General features: G+C 37.2%; 1 protein-coding gene across 1 annotated transcript in view; it reads left to right on the forward strand.

Moving 5' to 3' along the window:
• Positions 1–24,692, forward strand: part of FRK (fyn related Src family tyrosine kinase) — a 47,608-nt gene continuing 22,916 nt past the window's right edge. Inside the window, exons 1-2 of the mRNA XM_058802885.1 lie at positions 1–656; positions 22,268–22,389. Of these exons, the coding sequence (XP_058658868.1) occupies positions 226–656; positions 22,268–22,389 (553 nt within the window). The 5' untranslated portion in view covers positions 1–225. The remainder of the gene's footprint in view (positions 657–22,267; positions 22,390–24,692) is intronic.

Consider the following 24,692-nt stretch of genomic DNA (forward strand, 5'->3'; position numbering starts at 1 on the left):
ATGTTTAAGTTTCACTCCCTAACTGGGAGCCATCTGTAATGAGCTCTCCGTGGGACCCAGAGAGGAGCTTCCAGCTGTGCCAAGAATTGTTTCATTTTATGCCAAAGGAGAAGGGGGAGAAGAAGTCTGCAAAAAGCTAAGGATGGTGCAAAAATTGGTCTAAGGATCTTGCAACCAGAAAAATCAAAAGAAAAGCAGAAGCAGAGGAAGCAACAAAGTATCAAGATGGGAAACTTCTTTCGGAAGCACTGTTCCTGTTTGAAGCGTTACCTTCCCTGCTTATTCTGTGGGACAAATGGTGAACAGGAAGACAAAGGGGGCCAGGTCTTTGCCAACATTGCTGTGGTAAAACCTGACCTCCAAGCAGGACAGAAGGACTTAGAGAGTAAGATAAAAGAAAAACCTTTACCTCCACTGCCTGGCCAGGGGCTAGCAAATATTTGCAACTTTGTGGCTCTGTTCGATTATGATGCTCGCACGGAGGATGACTTGAGCTTCCGAGCTGGGGATAAGCTGGAAGTGCTGGAAGCATCCCATGAGGGATGGTGGTACGCCAAGCTCCTCCTGCCAGAGGGGTCAGTCTGTCCTGGCCGCAAGCTCATGGGCTACATCCCTGCCAACTACATTGCTGCTGACCAGAGCATCGAAGCTGAGCCGTGAGTAACCCATGTTGTGCGAAATGAAACTCTCCTCTGTCATGTTAAATGAGTTTGGGACAGGTCATGGCCTTTTCTCTTGCTGGGTACTACCCTGCCACACTCAGCCTCTGGTGGTCCTACAGGTGGTAGCACTAGCTGGCGTGGGCAAGGAAAAGACACTGTGGTAACAGAAAAATAAATTACTGAAGGCAGAGTGTGGAGGGTTTTTATTTTGTTTAAAATAATTTCCTTCTGTGATGTACACTAATCAGTTGTTTAAAAATCACCTGGAAAGATTTTTAAACCTGGTTACTGCTGTGTTGGTTTATTATTTTTATTTGTATAAAAGTGTGTATCAGATGATATCCAGAGAGTAGAAATATATGATCCCTGCTCTGAATATTTGTTCAGCTTAACCAGCTGCAAAGTTACCAGTTAATCAGTAAAAGCAAGCTACCTTTACACCTTTTCATCTTCTTGCAAATGATGGGTGAGTCCCTAGCAGATAAGTTTCAAATGGCTCCTTCTAGACTATGTGCATCTTCTCTGGAGGCAAATCTCTACTCTCAGGACAAAATTAACTGCAGCGAGTACTGCAAAGGGCAAAAGTGGACGTAACAACAGACTACAGATGAAGTTATTAAATTTTCACAGAGTTTAATTATCCATCCCATCTTCTTCTGCCCCTTGTAAGCATGCCAGATCTTATTAAATATTCTGAAATAGACCACGAATCTCACAGAATCAGTTACTTGGCTCCCTAGTAATGATGAGTAAGATCTGAATCAGCCTAGACTGTACAGTTACTTCTGTGTGTAGAAGTCAGAGTCAATGTTTTCTGAAATAGGTCTGATTGCAGTTCCAGAGGTGTATTTTGGAAAAAATTATCACTGTGTAAAGAAATGCCATAAGCGACATTCAATATTAGTCTCAGAATGAATGTTGACTTTAGAGGGATGGTGATGCAGCCTTTCAGTTAAATCTCATTTGGACCTGAAACATCATCTTCAACCTGATCTGCCCACTGTACTGCCACAGGCTAGAAAAATTGGCTCAGATATGATTATACTAGTCTTTTATCAGCTGTAGGATTTTTGCTGGAGGCATTTTAGGGCAACTCTAAGATTAATCTCTAACCTGAGGACCTTAATTTCCAAAGTTTGACCAGCTGCTTCTATTTCTGTATTCAGGCAGACAACATTTTCAATGGTCGTGTTCAAAAAATTTCTTCCAGCTGGAGAAATTAATCTGCAGGGAAGGCATTTTCTGAGTCACTAGATAAATGGTGTTAGGCTCTAATTTAGCTCAGGTTGGCCTTTGCTCTCTTTCAAGAGCTAGTTTTCTTAGAAGTCATCAGATTTCTTCATGCTGTTAATACTTTGAAAGTAATTTTTCTCAGTTATACAACATCTCAGCTCCTAATGTCCTTATCTTTCTATATCTAGAGCTTCAAGCACAAAGTTAAGTTTGCTGAAGTGCATTGTTGTATAATCTCTGATTTTTTACTTGTTACTGAATCAATTGTATTGTTTTTTACTTTTTAAATATACCTTTCTCCCTTAAAGACAAAGTTAAAGAAAAGGTTTTTCTCCATAGATTGTTAGAACACTGGAGAGGGAACAATGGAGAGTTTTTCCAGCTCTCAGATGAAGTAATTTCTCCCAAATAAACTTTTTATTTCACAGCAAGATTAATGTGGCTTAGACATGTTGTCTTTTCTCAGATTTCTTTCTAAGTCACTTGGCTTTAGTGATCTTCACATAGGTACAAGCCTGTCAGCCCACACACATATAGCAATAGCCTAACTGAGGTCAGAAGGGACCTCTTGAAGTGTCATTTGAAGAGTCATCCCAACTCAAACATGGCCAAATAAAACTAGACGTCTTTGCTTTTTTAGGCATTTCAGGTTGAGCTGTTCATCCTCAAGATGAGGATTTTTATTGCCTTTTATCAAATTGGAAGATCCCTTGCTACAATTTCCTCAAAGAATTCTCTTTCACCCACTCTCTGTAGTTCAGAACTCAGTTATCCTAGTGAAACAGTAAGAACAAAAGTATTGATGGTTTAAAGAGCCACTATTTGTTTTCCCTAAAGATTGCAATTAGAAAAAAGCTTGTTCTAGTATCTCTTTTATTCAATTTAAAGATTAAATCATTCTCTCTACCCAACCTGAGTTTATCTTCTCTCATCTCTCTATTTTGGTTTTAATTCCCTTTGGCGTTGGCAATTTTTTCATGGCCATGAAATAGACAGTTGTGGAAATACGCAAAGTTTCTAATGCATCATTGCATCCTGTATGGCAGGATCCTTTGTGGTCCCAGCACAGAACTGACAAAGAATGGAAGGCTTACAGTCTTGTGTTCACCTGCCATATTTATACATGTTCACCTGCCAATATATTTACCATATATTTGCAGTGTGGTTTTTATGCTTGTAATATTTGCCAGGCACAGTCGATCAACAGTCTTTGACTTAATTGAATGCACATTTTGTAGCACCAGCCAGCTTCTGTGCTTCTGCAGAGACAACAGGAATTTTATTTCCAGGTTGCATCTCCATCTCATTAGATAAAGAAACACTGGCTATTCTGTTCTGAGAAACAGACTTAATTAATGATGTGACTCTTAGGAAGCTTGGGAAGAAAACCAGACCGATCACATTTTTTAGCAGCTGATTTCAGCATGTTTGTGTAGAAACTATTTTAAAAGTTGCATTCATGTGCATGCATGGCTACTCCGTAAAGTCACTGCAACAAAGGAATAGAGTGGCATGAAAGGTTCTACAGTGAGAGATGACAGGGCCACTCCATAAATTTAGGCAATAAATGCTTGAGAGCTGCTTGCAGAGTAGTCAAATTCCTTTTGCTTATCATTTCAGTTTTGCCTGTGACCTTCAAGAGTATTAACAAGCAAATCTATCTGGCCCTCTTTTATCAACATATTGACATGGTCTTTCTGATAGAGGCAGTTAGAAATCAGATAGTCCATCTGGCACTGTATTTTCAGTGCTGGCAGAGAATAATGCTGGGTCATTGCTTGCTCTCAACAAGTGCAACAAATGTTGCAGCAGACCAATGTGTCTCCTTGCTGAAGTGTCTGTGAATTTTTATCAGGGAGAAAGGCATGCCTTTTTTTTCTTACTTTTCCTTGGTAAGAAAGAGAATGAAGTAAAGCAAGAAGGAAAGTAAGAAACTTCTTTAGATAACTTCTTTTTTCTTTCTGGGTGCCTCTGACTGTCTGGTATGACTGAGGTAGAGCTGATAAGGTGGGTCAAGGTCAGAGGGAAAGGGCAGAAAGGATTTGCAGTATCTCATCTGGGAAAAACAAAAAATAAACACTATTCACAACAAAAGCAATTTTCATGTATCCTTGGCTATCTGAACTGAGAAAGAATGAGATTTCTTTACTGTGTTGCTCTCCTTTGACCAAAGGTTATTGGTAGAAGTTGTATGTTATAATTGAAGGGGCATTTTTAATAGTTTGCTAGTATATTTATATTATATAATAGAACTAAATTATATCAGAATCAAACACTTCTTTGTACACAATTTCTTGCTAAGAAAAAAAATGTCATTTTGCTTCCTTCCTTTGGCTTAAGTGATCTCTTTGTAGGTGGCTGACTTGGATGAAATTAGTGGCAGTCTGTGTGAATAGGGGAAAAAAAGGTAAATCCATGGCTTGACTTCTGTCTGCTGCAACATTTCAGTCCAAGCATGTGCTGCACAAGATGAAATGCATCCAAGAAGTGCACACCTGCTACAGTGAAGTCTGTTTTGTACAGACTGGGGAAACAAGGCCTTTCATTTTTATATTTACCAGTAAAGCATCTTCTCCTTGCTGAGCTCTTCTAGCACCTGCTGTACTTCTTATACCAAAAACAACCTGTCAGGGGGAGAGGTCATGAAGGAATTGTGTTTAGTGTCTCTGGAGACAGGTGTGTTCTCCTGGCCTCACCTGCGGTAGGGGAGACAAGGCAGTTGGGGGGTGGAAGCATTAATCTGGCAAACCATAGTCACATAGTGAGCTTTCTCTTCATGAGGAGATAAATCTGGTACCATGAAAACATTATTTTATATTACATCTGACCAAAAGCAACGATAAACTATGTTAATGATATATTAACAACTGTGAGAGCACTTGGTGCTTTTCTTCTTTCTGTGTCACAGGTAGCAGTCAAAACCATGAGCCAGACAGATTTTCCATTTCTAAGGTTGTTTGAATGAGGTTGTATTTGCTGCATCCCATGAATTTGGAATGCTCTTCTTTCTGTGTTTAGACATATAACACTTGGAAAACAAAAAATGTTATTGGAGATAGAATCACATAATTTAATTTGCACTTCCAAAAAAGGATGATCAGAAAGAACGACTTGACAAATACCAAAATCTGAATTAAAAGATAGATCTTCTTGGCAAAGCGTGTGACCTTCCTGTCTCTGTGCTCCTTCTTTCTGTGTCTGTTATTCTGCACTACAAACAGGAGCCATAGTAACATATTCACCTGCTCTTGTTTTGTTACTGCCAGTTGTTTAAACTAAACAAGAAAATGACATAGTGCAAATTGTTCTGGACAAGAAATACAGCCCAGCTCTACAGTTAATTTAATGAAGCAAAATTAAAAGAATACACCTTGCTATTGGAGCAACGTGAATTCTGGTTTTGATAGAGGAAAGATGGATTGTTCTTGGAGGGGGCTCTCCCCTGCCATCCTGATGGACCCGTTGTCTGTTTATTGAAAGACAGTTCACAATCATAAAATCATAGAATCACTGAGGTTTAAAAAGACCTCTAAGAGTCCAGCCATTAACACAGCACCACTGTGTTTGCCACTGGCCCTAAGAGCCACATCCACATGCCTTTTGGGCACTTCCAGGGATGGTGATTCTACCACTTCCCCAGGAAGGTTGTTCCACTGCTTGACAATCCTTTTCATGAATTTTTTTTTTTTAATAACAAATCACTTCCTTGGCACAACTTTTCCTCTCGTCTTTTATCTTCAGAAGACTGACTCCCACCTCACAACAATCTCCTTCCAGCTAGTTACAGAGAACGAGATCACTCCTGACCCCTTTTTTATTTAGACGAAACAACCTCAGCTCCCTCAGCTGCTGCTCCTCCTTGTGCCCCAGACCTTTCCTCAGCTTCATTGCCCTTCTCTGGACAGGCTCCAGTACCTCAGTGTCCTTCTTGTAATGAGACAGTCCAAAACTGAACACAGGACTCACCAGGGCTGAGAACAGAGGGACAATCACTGCCCTGGTCCTGCTGGCCACATCATTGCTGATACGGGCCATGGTGCCATTGGCCATCATTCATTCCATGTGTTCTGTCCTGGCTCTGAACCAGGCCATGTTCATGCCAGCATTATTGACACAAGACTGCCGTGATGAGGGAAGCAAATCCATACAAATTCCTAATAGATTGGGTCAAAGAAGATCATAGCAATTGCTTTTAAATTTTTTCAGTTTTGAAATTATTTATCTCTTACATCCCTTGTAGGTATTTCCTAGCTGGTGGAAGCTGAGCCCCAGACCTAATCAATGAAACCTCACCAGTCAATTCCACAGTGAGATTTTTAAACAACCAGCTGAAAGCAGAAGTGTCTAGTACCTACTATTTTTGTCAATCTCCATAGTTCCTTCACCTTCTGTTACCTGACTCAGCTTTAACTGTTTCATACATTGACTGAATTTCAGTTACTATATGAGAACAATAAAGGCTGGGCTGACTTGTTTTAGACTTACTGCAAAGTCAGACTTTTGGGGTTTCATTGGTTCACGTGGGACATTTTTCAAAGTGGTATTTACAGTCATAATGGGCTAGAGGTTTTTTTAAAAGTGGTACCTTGGATTCTACTGAATACCTCAGAAAACTGAATGTAATCCATTGTGGTTTCTGTGTGCTCCCTCTCTCTTGCTCTCATAGCTCCTTATTCTGGAGCTACAAACTCCTGAGGACACCACCAGAATCACTACTAACCCTTGTACTGAAATAAATGAACTTGTAAAAATTGTTCATTGCTAAATGACTGCACAAAGTTCTAGTAGTTTGTTTGCACATTCTTGGAACCTGTCAAGTACAAAAGTCATTCTTACTTTTTTTTTTTGGTAGAAAAGGTGTCTATCACCAAAATATACATTTAGTATAAAACATTGAAAAGCCTATATGTGAAATTCCATCTTTTCTTTCAATTGATATACTTTATCCATTGGGGGGGGGTGTGTGGTTTACGTGTGCATACATGTGTACACACACACAATATAGAGAAAGTTTATAAGACTGATATTTTTAAGATCATGCAATTCAGCCCTGTGAGATGAGATGCGTATTGCTAAGCTAGATCATGGTTTTGATACTTTTTGACTTGGGAGTGCCTTTTTTGAATTTAAACAATGAAATACTGCAAAAAGACCATTAAATTAATTATTTAACTTTAATGATGGTTAAACATTCCAGTGCTGTCTTCAAGCACTTATCAAACTTTGACCTAATTTCTCCTTATTTCTTAATTATTCAAAGACAATACTGAACACAGAAGTAAATGGTTTACCAAACTGTATAATGCCACATTTTTTCAAGTGGAAGTACTATTTATCCATCCATGTGCGTATCCACATTCAGAAAATGTATCTCTGCTCAGAAAAGTGGAAGGAGTTCTGGCATTGTATATGAGCAGTTCATGAAAACTTGTCTAACTAAGGTCACCCACTTTCTGGCAATGTGGTTTTCTAAACATATATGTCTTTATCTATTCAAATTCTGAGAAATGTCTTGAAGAAAAAAAACCTTGTCTTTATTCAAAATTAGTGTATTATATATTAAATCATTAGCTACTAGTTTTCATTACCCTTTTAGGAAGAATATAGCAAAGAACTATGTGAATACCAAAAAATGTCCTTAAAACACATCCTGCAAACACAGCTAGTTAGCTTTCCCTAAGGCTTGGTGGCCTTTATAGTGCCTTTTAGAGAAAAAAGAAAAAAAAAAAGGCCACATACTGGTCATAACAACTTGATAGTCCTGTTTGGTGGGTTTTTTTCTGACTCAGTAGGAATAAACATTGTGCATGCTAGCATAGATTAGCTGTGTTTGAGCAATGTTGTTGGCAAAAACATTTTCCAGGTATTGTACAATGTTTCCTCAATAACTGTCTTTGATGGCTCTCTGCCCAGGACAATACAGAGCTCTGCATAGCTGAGTGATCTCTGAGCAGGTTTAGAAGATGGAAATAGCAACCAACAGTTCAGCCAGGCTAAGAAATCCTAAAGCTGGGCTCATTTTAAACAAACTAGGTCAGGTATCTCTGTGAAGAATTGTTGTTATGTGAAAAGCACTGTTGGTTATAGAAGACTTTCTTTGTGTAAGATTCTATCTGTACTGAAGAGATTAAGACATAAAAACATAAGAGATACCCTACAAGGTCAAACCAATGGCTCTCTCTAGCCCCATTGCTTTCAGAAAGGATTTTCTGAAAAGTGCACAAGCCCATCTGCTTTCTTTGGTCTCTTACCTTTGTACTTCACCACGGGCTGGAACTGTTGTATATGCAAAATCAAGGGTACATCACTGCCACATCTAATTACAGGCCTATTGTCAAGTCTGCTTAGCAGAACCATAGGTGTTGACACTGCACAACTCTTTTCTTTCTGTTGGTGGGCAGGGACCAAGCTATTAGGACAAAAAATCTACCTCACAAAAAGCCCTCTCATCCCTGTGGAAAGTTTTATATTTCTAAACAAGTGTTTGGCTTTCTTTTTTTTTTTTTTTCTAGATTGTTGATTACTTAGTCATGAGTGACACAAAAAAAAAGACATGCTGAAAATAAATAGGCACAAAAGGAAATGGTAGCATTGCCCAGGTCCCTGTGACATTCAGGGACTGCTCCTTTACTGATCTCACCTGTCTGTCCCATCTACACTAATGCCTCTAAGTCAGCCCAGGCTGCAGCCATCAATGACTTCACCCTCACAGACTTATCCATCCATTGTTTTGCTCCCTACCAAAGATGCAGTACTAAATCCAGAATATATCCTGTTATAATTCTGAAGACATTATGTTTCAACACGAGGCTGTAGCAGACACTGCAAAGATTTTGATACTGAGCATCTTTCCAGCAGCATAATTTAGATAATACATTTTAATTTTAAAAGAGATTAGGAAAGAAAATATGATTCATCAGACTCAGATGCTTTTCTGTAGTAAAATGTTTTTTTCTTTTTCTTGTTTTTTGTTTGTTTTGTTCTTTATCTTGTTTCTTGTCTTTTGTTCTTGTTGTGGTTTTCTGTTTTGTTTTTTTTTTTGCTATGTAAGCAAGGTATGCATAGCAGAGAATGAATATAATTTATTGGATCATATTTTTAAAAAAGGACAAAATATTATTACATATTTACTATTCCGTGTAAGAGGAAAAGTAAATTTTCAGTTATTTTTTAAACAATAATATATAGGATATATTTGAAGGCCTTTCTTGTGTTAAAACTAAAAATAAGAGATTAAACTTCTTTACATAAGAAGTTTGTCCTTCATCAGAATTTTCTTAAATGTTGACATTCAGGTTTTCAATTCAGATCTGTGTAAAAAAACCATGTGTGTTATTAGCAATTAGAATGGAAATTTACAACTTTGCATTTCTCAAGACAGGCTTAGAAATCATCTGGAAATAGCTTTTTAGAAGATCAAAATATTGATAGTGAAAAAGTATTCCTTTTCCCTATCACTTAAACCAGATAGAAATACATACTTTTTTTTCATGCTGGTACACTAATCTTAATCAATAAAAACTGGAAAAACAAAGCAGTGATTTAAGTGATAAGTGATAGCTCCATAAAGGATTGCACTAATTGACATTCTACTACTTTTGTGCAGAGTACTCTATAATACTATACATTATAAATTTATCTGCAGTAATGTCAGTAAGAATTTTTCCTTAGTTTTCTCTAAATAAATTAGATATATTTTTAACTTAATTAAATGTTTTTCCTGTATTTATAGAATAAAAATTTTGCAGCACCGCTTTTTAAATCTCACCGCAAAAGAAGAGAAAAAAAGAGATTTAAGACTCACACATGGGAATGAATATGTACCATAAATTTCAGAAACGTCGAGAACTCACCAGCCCCAGTTTTCCTTTTGAAATTACTGATCTTTTCAGTTAATGGAAGTTTCTGTAAGGGAAGTTTCTGTAAGACAGAAGGAGTCTTTGCTCTTCTAAGGGTGTGTAGTGAAGGGAGCCATACACAAGAACATGCAGACAAACCTGAGGGGCACACAGGGAGGGTGGTGGTGAAGATGAGGAGCTGCTCAGTTGCACCGACAGAATGGCATGTGCAGTGTGCGAACATTTCTTTTTCAGGATTATCTGAGGATCTTGCCAACAAGGAAAGGGAGGGAGACAAACACACAGACAGCAAAACTGACAAGTTAATATTAACAAAGACAATAACCAGAAATAAACTCCATCACGCTAGCTGATGAGCTACCCAGAAATGACAGACAAGCTCAGACTATGCAAATGATAAAGATGTAAACCTAGGGGTTTAGGATGTTATTCTAGAATAACAACTTGATTATAATAATAAGATAATTATTAGTTTTCTGAAAATGTGCAAGGAAAGAAAAGAGAAAATGAGATCTTGTTATTACAGAGCTAAAATGCTTGAAAAATCACCCAGAAGCTTCCTGTGATGCTAACATAAATCTTACGTGGTGTTGTAATCTCTTGCAAAAGAAATCTGTGTAAGGGTCTTGGTCTGATAATACACAACTGATGTGGAGTTTGATGTGCTCCAGCTTTACTTATGGAAGTCAAAAGTATCTTCGTTGTGTCACCCTTCCCATCTGTCACTATGAAAAGGTTAGTCTGGAAGGTGGAAGGCCCTTTATTTAAGTAATTTGTCCCCCCATGACAGAACCATTCTGTCCTTTGGCTTAGAGTCACCTGAGGATGCCAGAGTGCACAGTTTCTTTATGAATCCCTCTTGGGACAGAGTGTCCTGGTTGTCCTCCACTGAAAGCTGACCTAGCAGACGACACAAGTCCCCCAGACTGCTGGCAATAGTCTGAGGTGTGAACCCAACTGCATGTCCAAGAGAGAGCTCTCCACAAAATGGATGAAGATGTCTGCTCTGCCACCAGTGTCTTGGGCAGGCATGGGGCTATTTGTTTCTCAGGGTTTCTGTATTATTCCTGTACTGAGTTTCTCTGTACGAAAAGAAAATAATTTCTCTGGAAGGATCTTCTCCAGAAAATCAATTGAGGGCTTTTGCAAGCTGTAAGTTTAAGTGAATGTATAGTTGGTTTAAGTGAATATATGATTGAAAATTTTCTTGTCTATTTGAGTTTCCCATGGTGTTAAATCAATTAATGTTATTTGTGTTCTCTGTACCATGTTAACATTAAGGCTACCTCAAGATTTCCACTTTGTTCCTTGGTTACAAACAGCAGAGTTATTGCTACTTTTACAGTATATTATATCAGTGTGGAAGTACAAATGTATACAGGTACTACTAACATTGGTGCAAGATTTTACAATGCTATTTGAGAGACTCTATGCAGCAGAAATAGGGTCTCAAGAATGCATTTTAAGTTTGGGGTTTTTTTTTAAAGAGGTGATTATATGGCTGTATTTGACACCCCAAATCCTAAAGCAATGGATGTTAGACAGTGGTAGCCTTTCATTGACTCCAAATGCAAGTCGTTGTTTCAGAACAAGCCTTAAATGCAACGGAACCCTTTTTCAGGTGCAAAACTACAACAGAGAATAAGCATTGACAATTGACTTTAATCTCTTAAATAGGACTTGTGTAACTAAAACAACACAAAAAGCAATATGATATCACTTTCACCTAGTGTTTGTTTTCTCATACAGAAGAACTTCAGAGTAGATTAAATAATACAGCATGCAGGTGACTAATGTTGTGGAGAATGAATACAATATTAATGAATATTAATATTCAATTTTAACATACAAATGTTAAAATTAATTACACAATAGCCAAACAGGGAGTCAAAAAATGAGATAAATTTATGGATATTTCCAAAATTTAATGCTATCACATTGTAATTTCTTTTCTGTTGTGCAGTGAACCCAGTATTGGGTGAGCTGTACTAAATTACATAGCTCATGCCTTTGGCCTTATTATACTATTTCTACAGGAGAAACAGTCACTTCCAGTCATTACTGAGTGCAAGAGTAGCCAAAGGTACAATGATTTGTCATCCTGCAGCAGACTCGAAGCAAGCCAATTTCCACGTTTGCAGTGTGGTCAGCTGCCATTATCAACTACTGAAAAGTGAATGTGGTATTATTCATAATCCCTTACAACAGGTGACAGTACAGTCATGGGCCACCGTGTCCTTGCAGGAAAGGTTTACACACAAAATGTCACAGATTTAAGACTAATACACAAGTAATCTTGGTGTTTATGTTGGAAGATAGTAAATTTGCTTTAGACTGGAAGAGGAAATGCCTGCCATTGTGATGGGTTTAAACCAACTTACTCACTATTGAATTTTCCCTTACCTAAACAATCCCACACAGTTGCTTTATTGTAAAAGCCTGTGGAGCCCTGACAGGCCCTTTATTTAGGGTGCTCTATTTAGGGTCCTTTATTTAGGGCACAGCTCATTATTTATTATGCTGAAAACAGTGGTGCAACACAAAACGAAGATATTTCTTGGACCAAAACCAAGGGGGGGCTTTAGGGGCTCAGAGTCCTTTTTGACACATCTGTTGCCCTCTTCACATGAGAAAATAATCTCCTGCAGTTTCTTCATCTCTGCCTCAGTGATTTGTTAGTGGAGCCTGGGGCTCCTTTTGTGTCTCAGATACACATAAGGTCAGTCTGCCAGGGTATGTGAGAATTTTACTTTTACAGCTGTTGGGATTGTGTGGAGTAAGCTACTGTTCAGTGTTACAGTCCAGTTGTCAGTGATTAGTAAGTTGAAACCATCTGTTTTTAAAGGCCCTACACAATTAAAGTGTGGCAAATCTGCTCCTTCAGTCTAGAAGTATAAAGACTTTTTCTGGCAATAACCTTCATCTTGCTACAAAGAAATGTTAGCAAAAGTAATGTCTAATGTTGGTGGTAGGTTTAGAGACATCCAGTCTCCAAAATATTACCTCTGTTTATTAAAGTGCTATGTTTTCCAGGTTGCAATATTTAATCATCTATGCACATTGTAAATTCCAGCAAGATAGTGACTATAATATATTAGAAACATAGGTTTAAATTGCCTTGTTTTAGCTAAAGGTCCCCTTTCACATGGATGAATGTATCACTTGTGTTCTAGTGAACATATTCATTTTCAAATATGAATGGGACGAGAGAAAGGAAAAATGTCTTCTTCCACCTGGAAGAGAGAAGCAAAGAATTCATTTTAGCTTTGTATGAAATCAAAATATGCCCTGAAATAGTGTGAAGAGTATTGCTTGGTTCTGTCTTGTGTTCAGATAATGTAATCACTTCTGAACAAAACTAAAAAGAAAAAAAGAGGGTAATATTTTGTTGGAACTTGTATTTGAAAATAGAAACAAAAAGCCTTTAAATTTTCAAATTATTCAAATGGAGTACTTTCTCAAATTAAACTATAGTATTTTGTTTAGAAAATAGATGGAGAAGTATAATTTAATTGTCTTTTCCTTTTTGCTTCTATGCCTCTTCTCATATCTCCTCTTTTATTCTGCCATTTCCCCAATAAAAATCTCTCAAGTCTAACATAAATTTAGTGTTTCTGGAAAAACACCAACCAGTCAGCTATATCTGCTGACAAGAGCACTAAGAAAACGTTATCCAAAAGCCAAGAGCAAAATGGGATCTGTTATTTTCCAAAACTGTATTTCACACTGTAATGGTTATTCAAAGAAAAATCGCAATGTTGATCTCAAAGTGTGGAAAATACAGCAAAACTTAGAGCGTGTTACGACAGACAGTCACTTTCAAACATACAGACTTTTAAAAACATAAACCAGAGTTGCTCTGTTGCTTTGATAGATCTCTGCTGCTTATGTGGTGTAGAAATGAGCCTTTTTTTTACACAACTATTTTATATACATCTATTCACATGTTCTGTGCTTTCCCTGTGGAAAGAAAAACAAACTTATTCTATCCACTGTGAAAAGATTCAGAAGATCCAAGTCCCACACAGAATGCACACAAGAGTCTTTATTTTAGTTTGTGATAAGTTATTCAACAACAGGGTTCTGGGCAATATGCATGACTCAGTTCTTTCTGTATGAAGCAAATTCATTGTAGGTGCCAAAGGTTTGCTGTGATGCCTGACGTAACTGTTCCTGAAAACCTAAATTTCTGCTTTTACTTGGAGGGAATTAGATTCTTATTGAGGTAAATAAGTAATCAGAATTGTGCTGAGTCACTGTACCATAAACAGTTTAAATGTTTTTTTATTTCAATTCCAAGTCAGGTGCTCTCTGCAATGTGTTAAGATCTCAGATGATTTACTTATTAGACAGAGAAAAGTTTTGGTATATTAATGTTTTTTAACAACCTCTCCTGACTCACTTTTTCCTGATAGTACTTTGGTGAATGAGATTTAAAGCAATGACTCCTAGACAATAAATACATGATGAAAACTAATGTCAAATTATTCTTTTGGCAAGTACAAAAAAGAGTGGTGTGATGAACTAAGAAAGTGACAGAGAAAAGATCTGTGTAGAGCAATCCTCACAGTGAGAGTTAGCCTGTGAAATTGTTTCAAGAGATATTCTGTAAAATTGTTTTCCCAAGTAGGACTGGAATGGCTGCCAAAGGCCAGGCTCCCTGTGGGAGCAGGGTAAGATGAAAACCAGCATTTGCTGAACAGTGCAGCAGCTCAGCAGCAGGCTATAGCCCTTGGGCACTGAATGCAGTCCTCAGCTTCGTCTCTTTTCTCATCATTGCCTACTAACTCTGACTTTCTTCTCTCAATCCATCCACTTGCTAATTCTATGGTTCTCTCAGCTTTGAATTTCTACTGTCCTGTTTTCTCCCTTCCTCCTGTAACGTCCCATGACTTCCTTTACCATTAGCTTTAAATTCCTTCCTCTTAAATTTTGTCCTTCCATGTACCCTTCAGTACCTGATAGTAAATGACAGTGAGGAACAGACAGAATTAAAAATTATCCCAGGCATGCCTGTATAAAGAAGTAAGGAGGAAGGGCTCTGCCTGAAAATCAATCTTAGGTTTTCTGGATTCTGCCCAAATAAAGTCTGCAAGCCCTAGAGAAATCCCTGAATTTCCACTGTTTATATTCTTAGGCCATTTATAGGAAGGTTTGTGTTTTTGAAAATGCTCTTGAAAGGAATCTTACCAGCAAGTGTTCATCTTTATGGTTTATCCAGACTAAAGATTTTTCTGGTTTTCGTTGGTTTTGTCTCATATGTTTTGGAGTTTTTTTGTTTTGCTGTTGTTTTGTGGGAGTTCTTTGTTGTTTGTTTTGTTTTGGTGTGTTTGTTTGTTTTGGTTTGTTTTTTTTTTCCCTGGAAACTGTCATCAGGTTCACTGTAGACTATACAGGGAAAAATTGAATCAGCCAGCACTTGTCTCCCACTCTCTCCTTCATGCATACACCTCACCATTTGTAAAGCACATGTTTTTCTTACGTGTGGTACACCTGGAAGGCTTTCATCTATGCAGTGATATTTCCTAATTTCTTGAAAAAGCAGCTCTTGAAGCAATGCTATTACTTCATTAGTCTTATAATTAAAACAACCTAATATTTTCTATCAGAAGAGTTTGTTTAGTTGCTTTTAAATTTCCAGGCTTTACCTGATTGTGTATGAATTTTCCAGAATTGATACCAGGCACTGATGAGGCACAGGGTGCCTCTTCCTCTGCCTGAAAGCAAAAAATGTGGCTCAGAACAATACAAGAAATCTTTTGTTCATGTGCATTGGAGAAAGGGCTTGAAATTTAGTAGGGAAGATTGGTGCACTAAAAGTGTGTGTTTTTTGCTATCTAAAAAAACTTTGCTTCAATATAACCAAGGTCTTGAAAATAAAATTATATTTTATATGCAGTAACTGAACTTATTATTAAAATTTGATTATTTCATTCTCTATTTTCAATATTTTGGGAAAACCCAAAAGTGCCAGGAGTCTTCCTGTCAGCATGGAGAGGACTTGCTGGTGGCTCTCTTGGTAAACCTCTGCCCCTGTTTCTGCACTATTCTTTACCCACAGCAGACTGCAAACCTGGCATGGATTAAAAGCTGGTTCAGCAGCCTTCTTTGTCCCATATGGATGAAAGCAGAGAAGAGTGGTGCACACAAGCCTGTTCAGGTTTCCATGTGCTTAGTAAGGACAATGGTCACAGGGTGGTCATATGATGAAAGCAATTGAATAAGACCCTGGAGGATCTCTCTGTCTCTGTCTCTTTAGCTTTCCATGCATCTCTCCTTGTCTTCTGTGGCATAGAAGTTATGCCACTATTGCTGTCCAAATAACTGTTAAATTGTGCAAAATGTTAAATTCCTGAAAGGCAGGCCCTGGACTTTTCAAGTTGGACCTCCAAAATTAGTAGAAAATACTCACAGTATTTTCATATTCCCTTAGTCCCTTTCTGGGCTGTTTCTCCACTGCAGAAAGTATATTACAGGGAAAAGAGCCACAAAAAGAATTTAATGAATATTTGCAGAGCATTTGGATATTACAGTAATGAACACTGTAATAGAGGCTGCTAGGAAAGAATCCATACCTGTAATTTTGTAACTGGCATGGAGAGCAGATGCTAAACAATGTAAATTGTTTAAAACAGTAAATGAACTCTATCTATGCAATGACAAAACAAATTAGAAGGTAGCTATTCAGTGGGCAGCATTCATATTAACATTGTAGGGAGCACTGGATATGACCATGTAATTAAAGATGGTATCACAGTGGATCTTCTGAAAATGGCTGAGTGGATGCCATGAAAGCAATATTAATATTGTCATCTCCTAACTTTGAAGTACTTCATTGGGCAGTTACAGCTTTCTATGACAGTAGATTTTGAGGCATTTAAAATGTAAACTTCATATGCTGATGGAGCTTTTCTATATTTGTTTTAGCTCTTACACAAGCTTTCTTCATTAGAGAAGCTGGGATATATGTGGTTTCAGTATATAGAGTATCTGGTGCTTTTTTTTTTGTTTTGTTTTCACCCAAGAATTTTGCTCTAAATGCAGTAATTCTTTGCTTTTCTCCATCAAAGAAACCTATTCTCTTCAGCCTAGCAGTACAGACACTGTTAATACACTTGAGTTAATCTTCTGGAGGGCCAGATAACCTTTTTGTCAGCACCATTTGTTCCCTAATGGAGACTTCTGGTTTAGAACTACAGGAATCTCAACAAACCCTCTCAGCTGTTGACATTTAGCAGACTCAAGAGACTCACCCCAACATGAGAAAGTAAGTCCCAGTTGTAAGCACTTATGAAAAGTGAGAAGCAAGATGCCCTTATGCCACAAAGTGCTGATCCAGGATAGGATTGTGTTGTTCATTTCAACATCTTCAATAAATTTGGAAAATAAATCTTATGTGACTTATTTGCTATTATTCATTCTGTTTCTCCTTGTTGTTTTTCAGCATTTTCCCCCTTTCTTTCTTCTTCATTGCTGTTGTAATGATCTCAGCTTCTATGTGTGGTTGTACCTTACTGCTGACTCAGCCCTCAAGGCTTTTGCTCTTAAGTGAATATTAACAAAATTAGGAGTATGTCATAGACCTCTGCTTTTAGTCTTATCTTACCTCCAATGTCCTGCAACTTGAATGAAAAACTGAAATAATCTCCCCATATCCCAGCTACAGCTACTTATTAAAGGAAATTCAGTGACTTCAGATATGACATTGTAGAGTTAATTCCGACTTTTCTCCTGTACATATTAAATCTAAATAATGGTAAAAGTGGGAAACTAGTGAGCCTTAAAGGAAATGGGTGAAAAACTTCTGCATCATTTTCTCTGCTGGTTTCAGTAGGAATAACAAAAGAGCATTGAGGAATCTGCTGAGATTTCCAAGAAAGTTCAAGATTGCAGATGTTATTTCAGGGTCAGTGTTTAGCTTGGTCGTGAGCATCTTACCCATGTCACTCAGGGATGACATCTCCAAAGAAATATTTTGTCTGGCCCATGAGTGGAGTGCTTTGGCTAAGGCTTAGCACACACCTTATGTTAGAGTCAGGATTTAGCATGTTAGCAGTTTAGGAGAGACCAAGAAGTGAGGTGGAATGTAGGGAGATGTGGGGTCTGTGAAAGGGGTTTCCAAGGAATGACAGGCTGCCAAAAAATATATTTTCCCTGAGAGTATTTTCATCTGGATCATGACTGGGAATGCTTTTTTGGGGAGGGGATTAGTTCTGTGTATTGGATAGAGTTAGATTTGGGACAGAAAAAGCCCATAGTTCCCAGATTAGTTGAGATCTGTAACATCTTCAGTCTCTATCTAAGGTAAGTGCATTGCACAGATTTTATCAGAGGGGGATTTTGCATTATTGAGAAGGAAGAAAATTCATTTGCATACTCCTTCTTTTTGTTATGGGGATATTTGTAGTTGTTTTTTTTTCCCACTGAGACTTTTGTCCTTTTCTAGGCAAGTTACCAGGCAGTGGAAATGTTGCCAGGGATACAGCATTGGAGAACTTTGCCTCCACATTTTTCTTTGCTTTACGTCTTGGCCCATGTTACTTTTCCTCTCTTCTACTGTCCAGCTTGAAAGTTCCTGCCATATCTTCCTGCTATAAGAAGTGTAGAAATAGGAGTGACTATTTTTATTTTAGCAGATTTTTATGTAGCAAAGCACAGGGGGACAGAAAGCAAATGGTAAATGACATTTAGATGGAGATCAGCAGTACATTGCACCATGGAAGACAGAAAGCTTCTCAGGAAAGGCAGCGGTGGAGCCAGGTAGCACTACAAACTTCCCTTGAGCTCATGACTCCATCTTAATTCAAACTGGGCTGAATAGGTTGGCAGGAATAAGTGTAAGGTGATGAGATGTCTGTTTCTTAAGAAAATTGCTCTTCAAGTATAAACACCAGCATTCAGCTAGATGAAGATTTCCTTGGCTGTAAGAAAGTCTTTAGAGGTCTCAGCAGTGATACTGTCACAGTCAGGGAACATGCCATGACAAAACCTGCTATGATCCGTGATATGACATGGTGGTGATAAATGTGCTAGTGGAACTGATGGCCAAAACAAATGTGATTGCTATGTTCTCAATATCCACAACAAATCTCACTGGTACTCCAGTATTGAGCATCATCTGCAACAAGTGAGGACTGTGTTTGTTATTGTGACCTATATGGTTATGTTTTCTGGTTCCAAAGTCATCCTATGCGTGGTGGCCAAAATGACCCGGAAGTACCCTGGAATTTTTAATGAACATATTCCCGATAGCGATGAATGATGGTATTAGTAAGGGATTTAGATGAAGCTGCTAGAAACAATCCCCCAAAACCATGTCTGGCATCCTACACTTAAAAGGGAGTTGGGGTGTTTGGCGCAGTGTTGCCCAAGAAAGCATGTTCCTGGGTCTTGCTGACAGAAGAGCACTATTGCTGTGCTAGCCAGACAGCTCCCGCTCGAAACGGAAAATTGTGCTCAAGTCTGAATGCACTCATTTGTGCCATACCTGGTAATCTTCTGATCCAGCACCGACAGGCCACCAAAGTGGCCTGGCTGTGAGCTGAATTTCAGGCTGATACTGTGTAAGAATTGCTAATTCAAACTTCTCCTGGACTGTCTGGTGCCAATACACTGCGCTGAAGTCAGAGAAGTTACTGAACTAGTTCAGTGGATAGTGCTTCATGCTTAGTTCTTGTTTTCCAAGTGTTCTGTTTTAAAATTTTCATCTGTCTGTGAGCTATAAAATATGAATAGATTTACTGAGGATTGGGTGTTGTTTTGGTCTGACCTTCCTATCCTGCAGAGCAATATCTCGTGGTGAGCAATTACTTTGATTCATTATTACTTTTTAGAGCTCTTTTGGATGAAGTAAAATATTAAGCCTTTTGAAGCAGAAGTTCAATTGCTAGAGATCGAAATAAGCTCTTCACGCTTTATAAAAGGAATTTAAACTTCCATTACACTGAAAATAGTACTTTAAATTCAGATGTGCTTTAGTTAAAAAAATTGAATAACAAATTAAATTATTTGCTTTGAAGTGAAGAGATTGTTTTTTTCACATTCAGTATTACTTTTGGTACTGTATAATTATTATTGCAAACCAAATGGCTTTGAACTAAGAATCAAATATTCAAGTGCTATTAAAAGTAATTTTCCCTGTATTTTTCTGAAACATTTTAATCAGATCATATAAAGTCAGGCAAATGAGGTAATACACAATATGTATCCACTTTTCACCCTCTGTAATTGCTTCAGTTACACTTACCTCCTCTAATACTGTTGCTCTAATTATAGTATTTTGCAAGTTAGGATATTTTTGACTGCTAGGCTTATCTGGAGTCAGAACCTACATGTTATATATCCTCCATATAACCTTTAATAGTAATTTCATATTGATTTAAGTGAAGTTTTTCCAGCCTAATAAAAATAAGCATACAAGCTGAAATGTTTTGAAATCAAATGTTTTGAAATCATCACAATTATCCTAAATGTGATAATTGGGAAAATAATATGTACTTATGTGCATATTATTTTCCCAAATCATGGTTTATATTGAAGACATGATTTTACATACACAGAGTAATTAATTTATATATTCAAAATAAACCAACAGTTTCCTCTAGTTGCATAGATTGTATTACTGCACAAGTTTTCAGCTTTAGAAGTTTGAGTTACTAACACTGTATATTCAAATGTTGAGTTACATAAAGACTGTATTTTGACTGTGGCTATCAAATCCAGTCTTGCTAACAATGCACTGGAAGCTCTTTTGGGTTTGGTACAAAATTAAATTCTTTTGAAAAAGTACTATCCTTGTAGCCCAAGAACAAAGGACACCAAAAATTAAACACTTCTTCTTATACACTCTAATGAGTATTAGTCACTTTGGACATGATTGAGTGATAGCTAATACTTCAAGGGGACAAATACTATTTTTTTTTGTCTCATATAGTTTGTTGGATTTCAGATGTTATTCTCAGAGCGGGTATATTTAGAAATTTCAGAAAGATTCTAATTTAGATTTTAGGGCAGACAGATTTTCTTTGCAACTTGAATACAGTTGAACTTGTACTCTCCTTCCTTTGACAAGAACCTTAGTCAAGGATTTGAACATTTATTGATTACTTAGGTTTCTGCAGTCTAATGAAAGAATTAATTAAATTAATTAGCTGAATTAATAAACACATTTAACTAATTAAAATTACTTCTAACACATTACAGCTTTCTAGTGAGATTACTTTGCTTGCCAAATATGTATCAAGACCTATTTTATCCAAATCATCTTCAACTCAGTGGACAGGAATGTGGACTGGAAAAATCTGTCTTTAATTTTCTTTTCATTTTCTGTTAATAAAGCATATTCAGCATCAGTTAGTGCTGTCTGCATTTGCCTCTTTTTATTTCCTCTTTGTTAATACAAACCCATTTTTCAGTCCTCATGCTTGATCAGCTAAGGCATCATCCAATATTCTCATTTATTTCCTCCATTCCTCTTGATGACTACAAGCCTTGCAGATACTAAAATAGTTTGTTGATGACTCCGTCTGTACTTTTCACTAGTAATTTACAAATCAAGTAGGCAACATACTTGTGGTGCATTAATTTATATTTGAAGTTTGTGTAATAGTTTTAGCTATGATTAATTTAAAAGGAATTCTCCTACGAGCTTGTGGCATCCTTCTGATACCTATTTATCATCACTTGCTTCAAATAAGAGGTGGAGCTAATCTTGGAAAGAGCTTGGCATGTTTGCTGGAAGGAAGCTCAACACCACCCCGGCTAAAAATGCCGACTCATCTTTGTCTTATTTATCTTTAATTTAAACTCGGCACAAAGCAGCAAGAGAGCTAAATCTTATCTTCAAAGGTGCAAATTAAATTTTTTGCTTGAGCAAGCCTTTGTGAACTACAGGATTGAGCGAGGAAAAATGTTTTAAAAGCCATAGATCGGAGTAGATTTTCACAGAACACCAGTTGCAGAGATTTTTGTGGTGACTTGAGGGATACACTGGTTTTGTTTGTCAAAAGGCAGCAAAGCTGAAAATTGCCAGTAACTCTTCTGAGGTATTGACATGGCAGTGGAATGGGGAAGCAGGGTGATTTACACCTTGGATTCTGAGAACCCTTCTGCAGTTTGAGAGATCTTTTGTCTTTTAAGATGTTGGGCTGCTAGCACATACCTGCACCTCTGCCTAGTTCAAGTGGCATCAATTTCTGCCCCTGTAGCCTTGGCAAATTTTCTTGGTGATGTTTTCTGGGACAAGGCCCGTCTGTCACTTCTGAATGCTTGTTGCCTTCAAAGCAGTAAGACTTTTCATCAGCAATAAAATCCAGATTTCACTCAAATGTGTGATGTTTTCTAGCAATAAATTTGTTCTGTAGTTCTTGTTGGCTTTTTCCCCCCCTACTATTGACATTTAATTAACATAGAACAGATTATCTCTTAGTAAATATGCAGCATGTTTATAAAAGCTAAACTGTCTTCCTGGTATGTTTCACTGAGTGGTAAAATTAATGGTTTTTATTTGTTCAGATGGTTCTTTGGCCCAATCAGACGAGCAGATGCCGAGAGACAACTGTTGTACCCTGTAAACAAGGAAGGAGCTTTCCTAATCCGAGAAAGCGAAAGTCTAAAAGGCGAATACGCACTCTCAGGTATATTATAGTTTTTCATCTAAAGCAATGTTTTAAAAAATTTTCAGGTGGTCTGGGCTTTTTCTTCTTCAAGAATAATAAACTGTGGGCAGGAAAATGAAATTGAATTCATAATAATGGTTTTTTTTTTTTTTTTTTTCCCAGGAGATATATAAAGAAAACTGGGCAAAAGTAATTTGAGTTAATATTTTATAGACTTTGTTTATCAATATACTCAGAACAGAAATTAACTTTTTTATGCTTAGTACTTACAGTGTTCTAGCTGCCTTAATATATTTTCATGACCAAAGCATAAAAAATTACATTAAAATTGTACACTACAGCTCTGATTAGTACACAAAACAAAAATAAAAATAAAAGCACGTTGACAGATATTTGAAATTTTAGAAAAGGAGATTTCTGTTAGAACTCACATTTAGGTTTATATTTTTTTTTTTTCAGGGATAAAATCGAGGGAAGGTCTTCAAAGTTATGCTTTAGAATCAGTGATGTTTCATTGAAAATTTCACTGTAAACTTCAGCAAAAAATAGATTGGTGATGATGATGCATTTTGAAATTTAAGTCCGTAATTTGAATCTGAATGATTATCAAATTAGGACACTTATTCTATAATAATTTAACTCACATTTAAGAACATCATTGTTTTTCATGCTGTAAATATTTGCCATTTTAGATAGTAAATTGTGATAGTAAAAAGTGATTTTTCATTGGTTGTTTTCTGTGAACTTTTCCCATCAAACTTGTCATACAACTGTGATTCACGAGAATAGCGTTGTCCCTGAGACAACAGGGCTATACACCCATACTTCCTAATATGTTCTACCTATATTAATTCCAGAGCCAGGAAAGACTTTTGGTGTTTGTGAATAAACCATGAGTAGTCACGTGCAGAATTATGTGAAATGAGAGGCACCTTGTCCATAACCAGATTCTTTCATATTGACTCTTCTTTTGCCTGGATGATTATGTGTCACTCACCTTCTGAACCTACACAGAAACGCAGCTTAAGTTGTGAAGAAACATATTCTTGGTTCCATTTTCCCAATTATAAAGTGTATGTATAAAGTGTATTATAAAGTGTATGTACCTGCAGTGTCTTGTGGTAATGTGAGGAATGCTTTTTATTGTCAAGACAAAGAAATGTGAAATACAGGAGTGTTTATTGAAATAAATGTGATATTTACAGTACTGGGAGAGTTTAATCCACAGTTTTCAGTTTGCCCTCAAGGAAGTTGGTCCTTGCCATGAAGTGCTTAAAGGAAAACTACCTTTAGCAAGGAATCAGACTACTCCTGAGCTGTGACAGAACTGGCCTCTTTGTGTGTGCACACTTTTGTCCAAGGACTGTATTACAGCCACAGACCTTTCAAAATGCTTTCTCTACATGTGCCAACTTATTGCTGTGTTACATGGTTTCAGCTTCCTTCAAGTTCATCAGTGAGCTGATTTCATCCAAGAACTGGGCTAGGATGGTGTTATGCAGGGAAGGAAAGACAAGCCTGTATTATCTTAATGATGGCATGTAAATACATGGCACATTACCAAAAGTCAATGAAAAGTCTTTAATTTGTGCACCTGGAGGTAGAAATGCAAATCCTTTTTATTATTCTCTCTCCTTTTAGGAAAGATTTACAATATTAATTATTTATCCTGCATCCTAACCACTTCTCTAACAGGAAAGTAGAAGTATGTCAGGTAAACTAGAGAAAAATCCAAAAGAATGAAACATAAATATTAGGCCAGCTTTTGAAGTGGTATAAAATCACTCTTTAATGCTGCTGTTTAGTTTTTTCATTACAAATTTTGGACAGAAAATTTATTCCAGCTGATCTAGTATATTTGATTCAATTATGAAAGCTTGTGGTAGACAATTTTTTACATTTTTTATAAGCTTATTTGAGAAGAGGAGATTTGATAATGAATGATAAGAGCAAGAGATGAAACCAACAGTGTGGGTTTGTTTCATGCTGGTTTGTTTGATTAAGGAAGGTAAGAGTGGCACTGAAGAAAGTAATAAATACACACAGAGGCAAGGCTCCAGCTGCAGGAGCCAGCTCTCCTTCATGCACAAATATGGCTTGTCCTCTGAAAATATATGCATGAATATATGTATCATCTCAGATTTATTAAACATTTGTGCTCTTTTAGTTAAAGAAAAAGGATAAACTGAAGCAATCTGTAGACACTACTGGTGGCATCATTTCCCAGTACCACTGTATTCTTTAGTAGCTTCCCAGAGTTGAACATCATGTATCCTTAACATGCTACTTCATCCGAAAGAGCTAAATATTATTTGCTGCTT

This window comes from Ammospiza caudacuta, chromosome 3 (genome assembly GCF_027887145.1).
Source record: "Ammospiza caudacuta isolate bAmmCau1 chromosome 3, bAmmCau1.pri, whole genome shotgun sequence".
NCBI lineage: Eukaryota > Metazoa > Chordata > Aves > Passeriformes > Passerellidae > Ammospiza > Ammospiza caudacuta.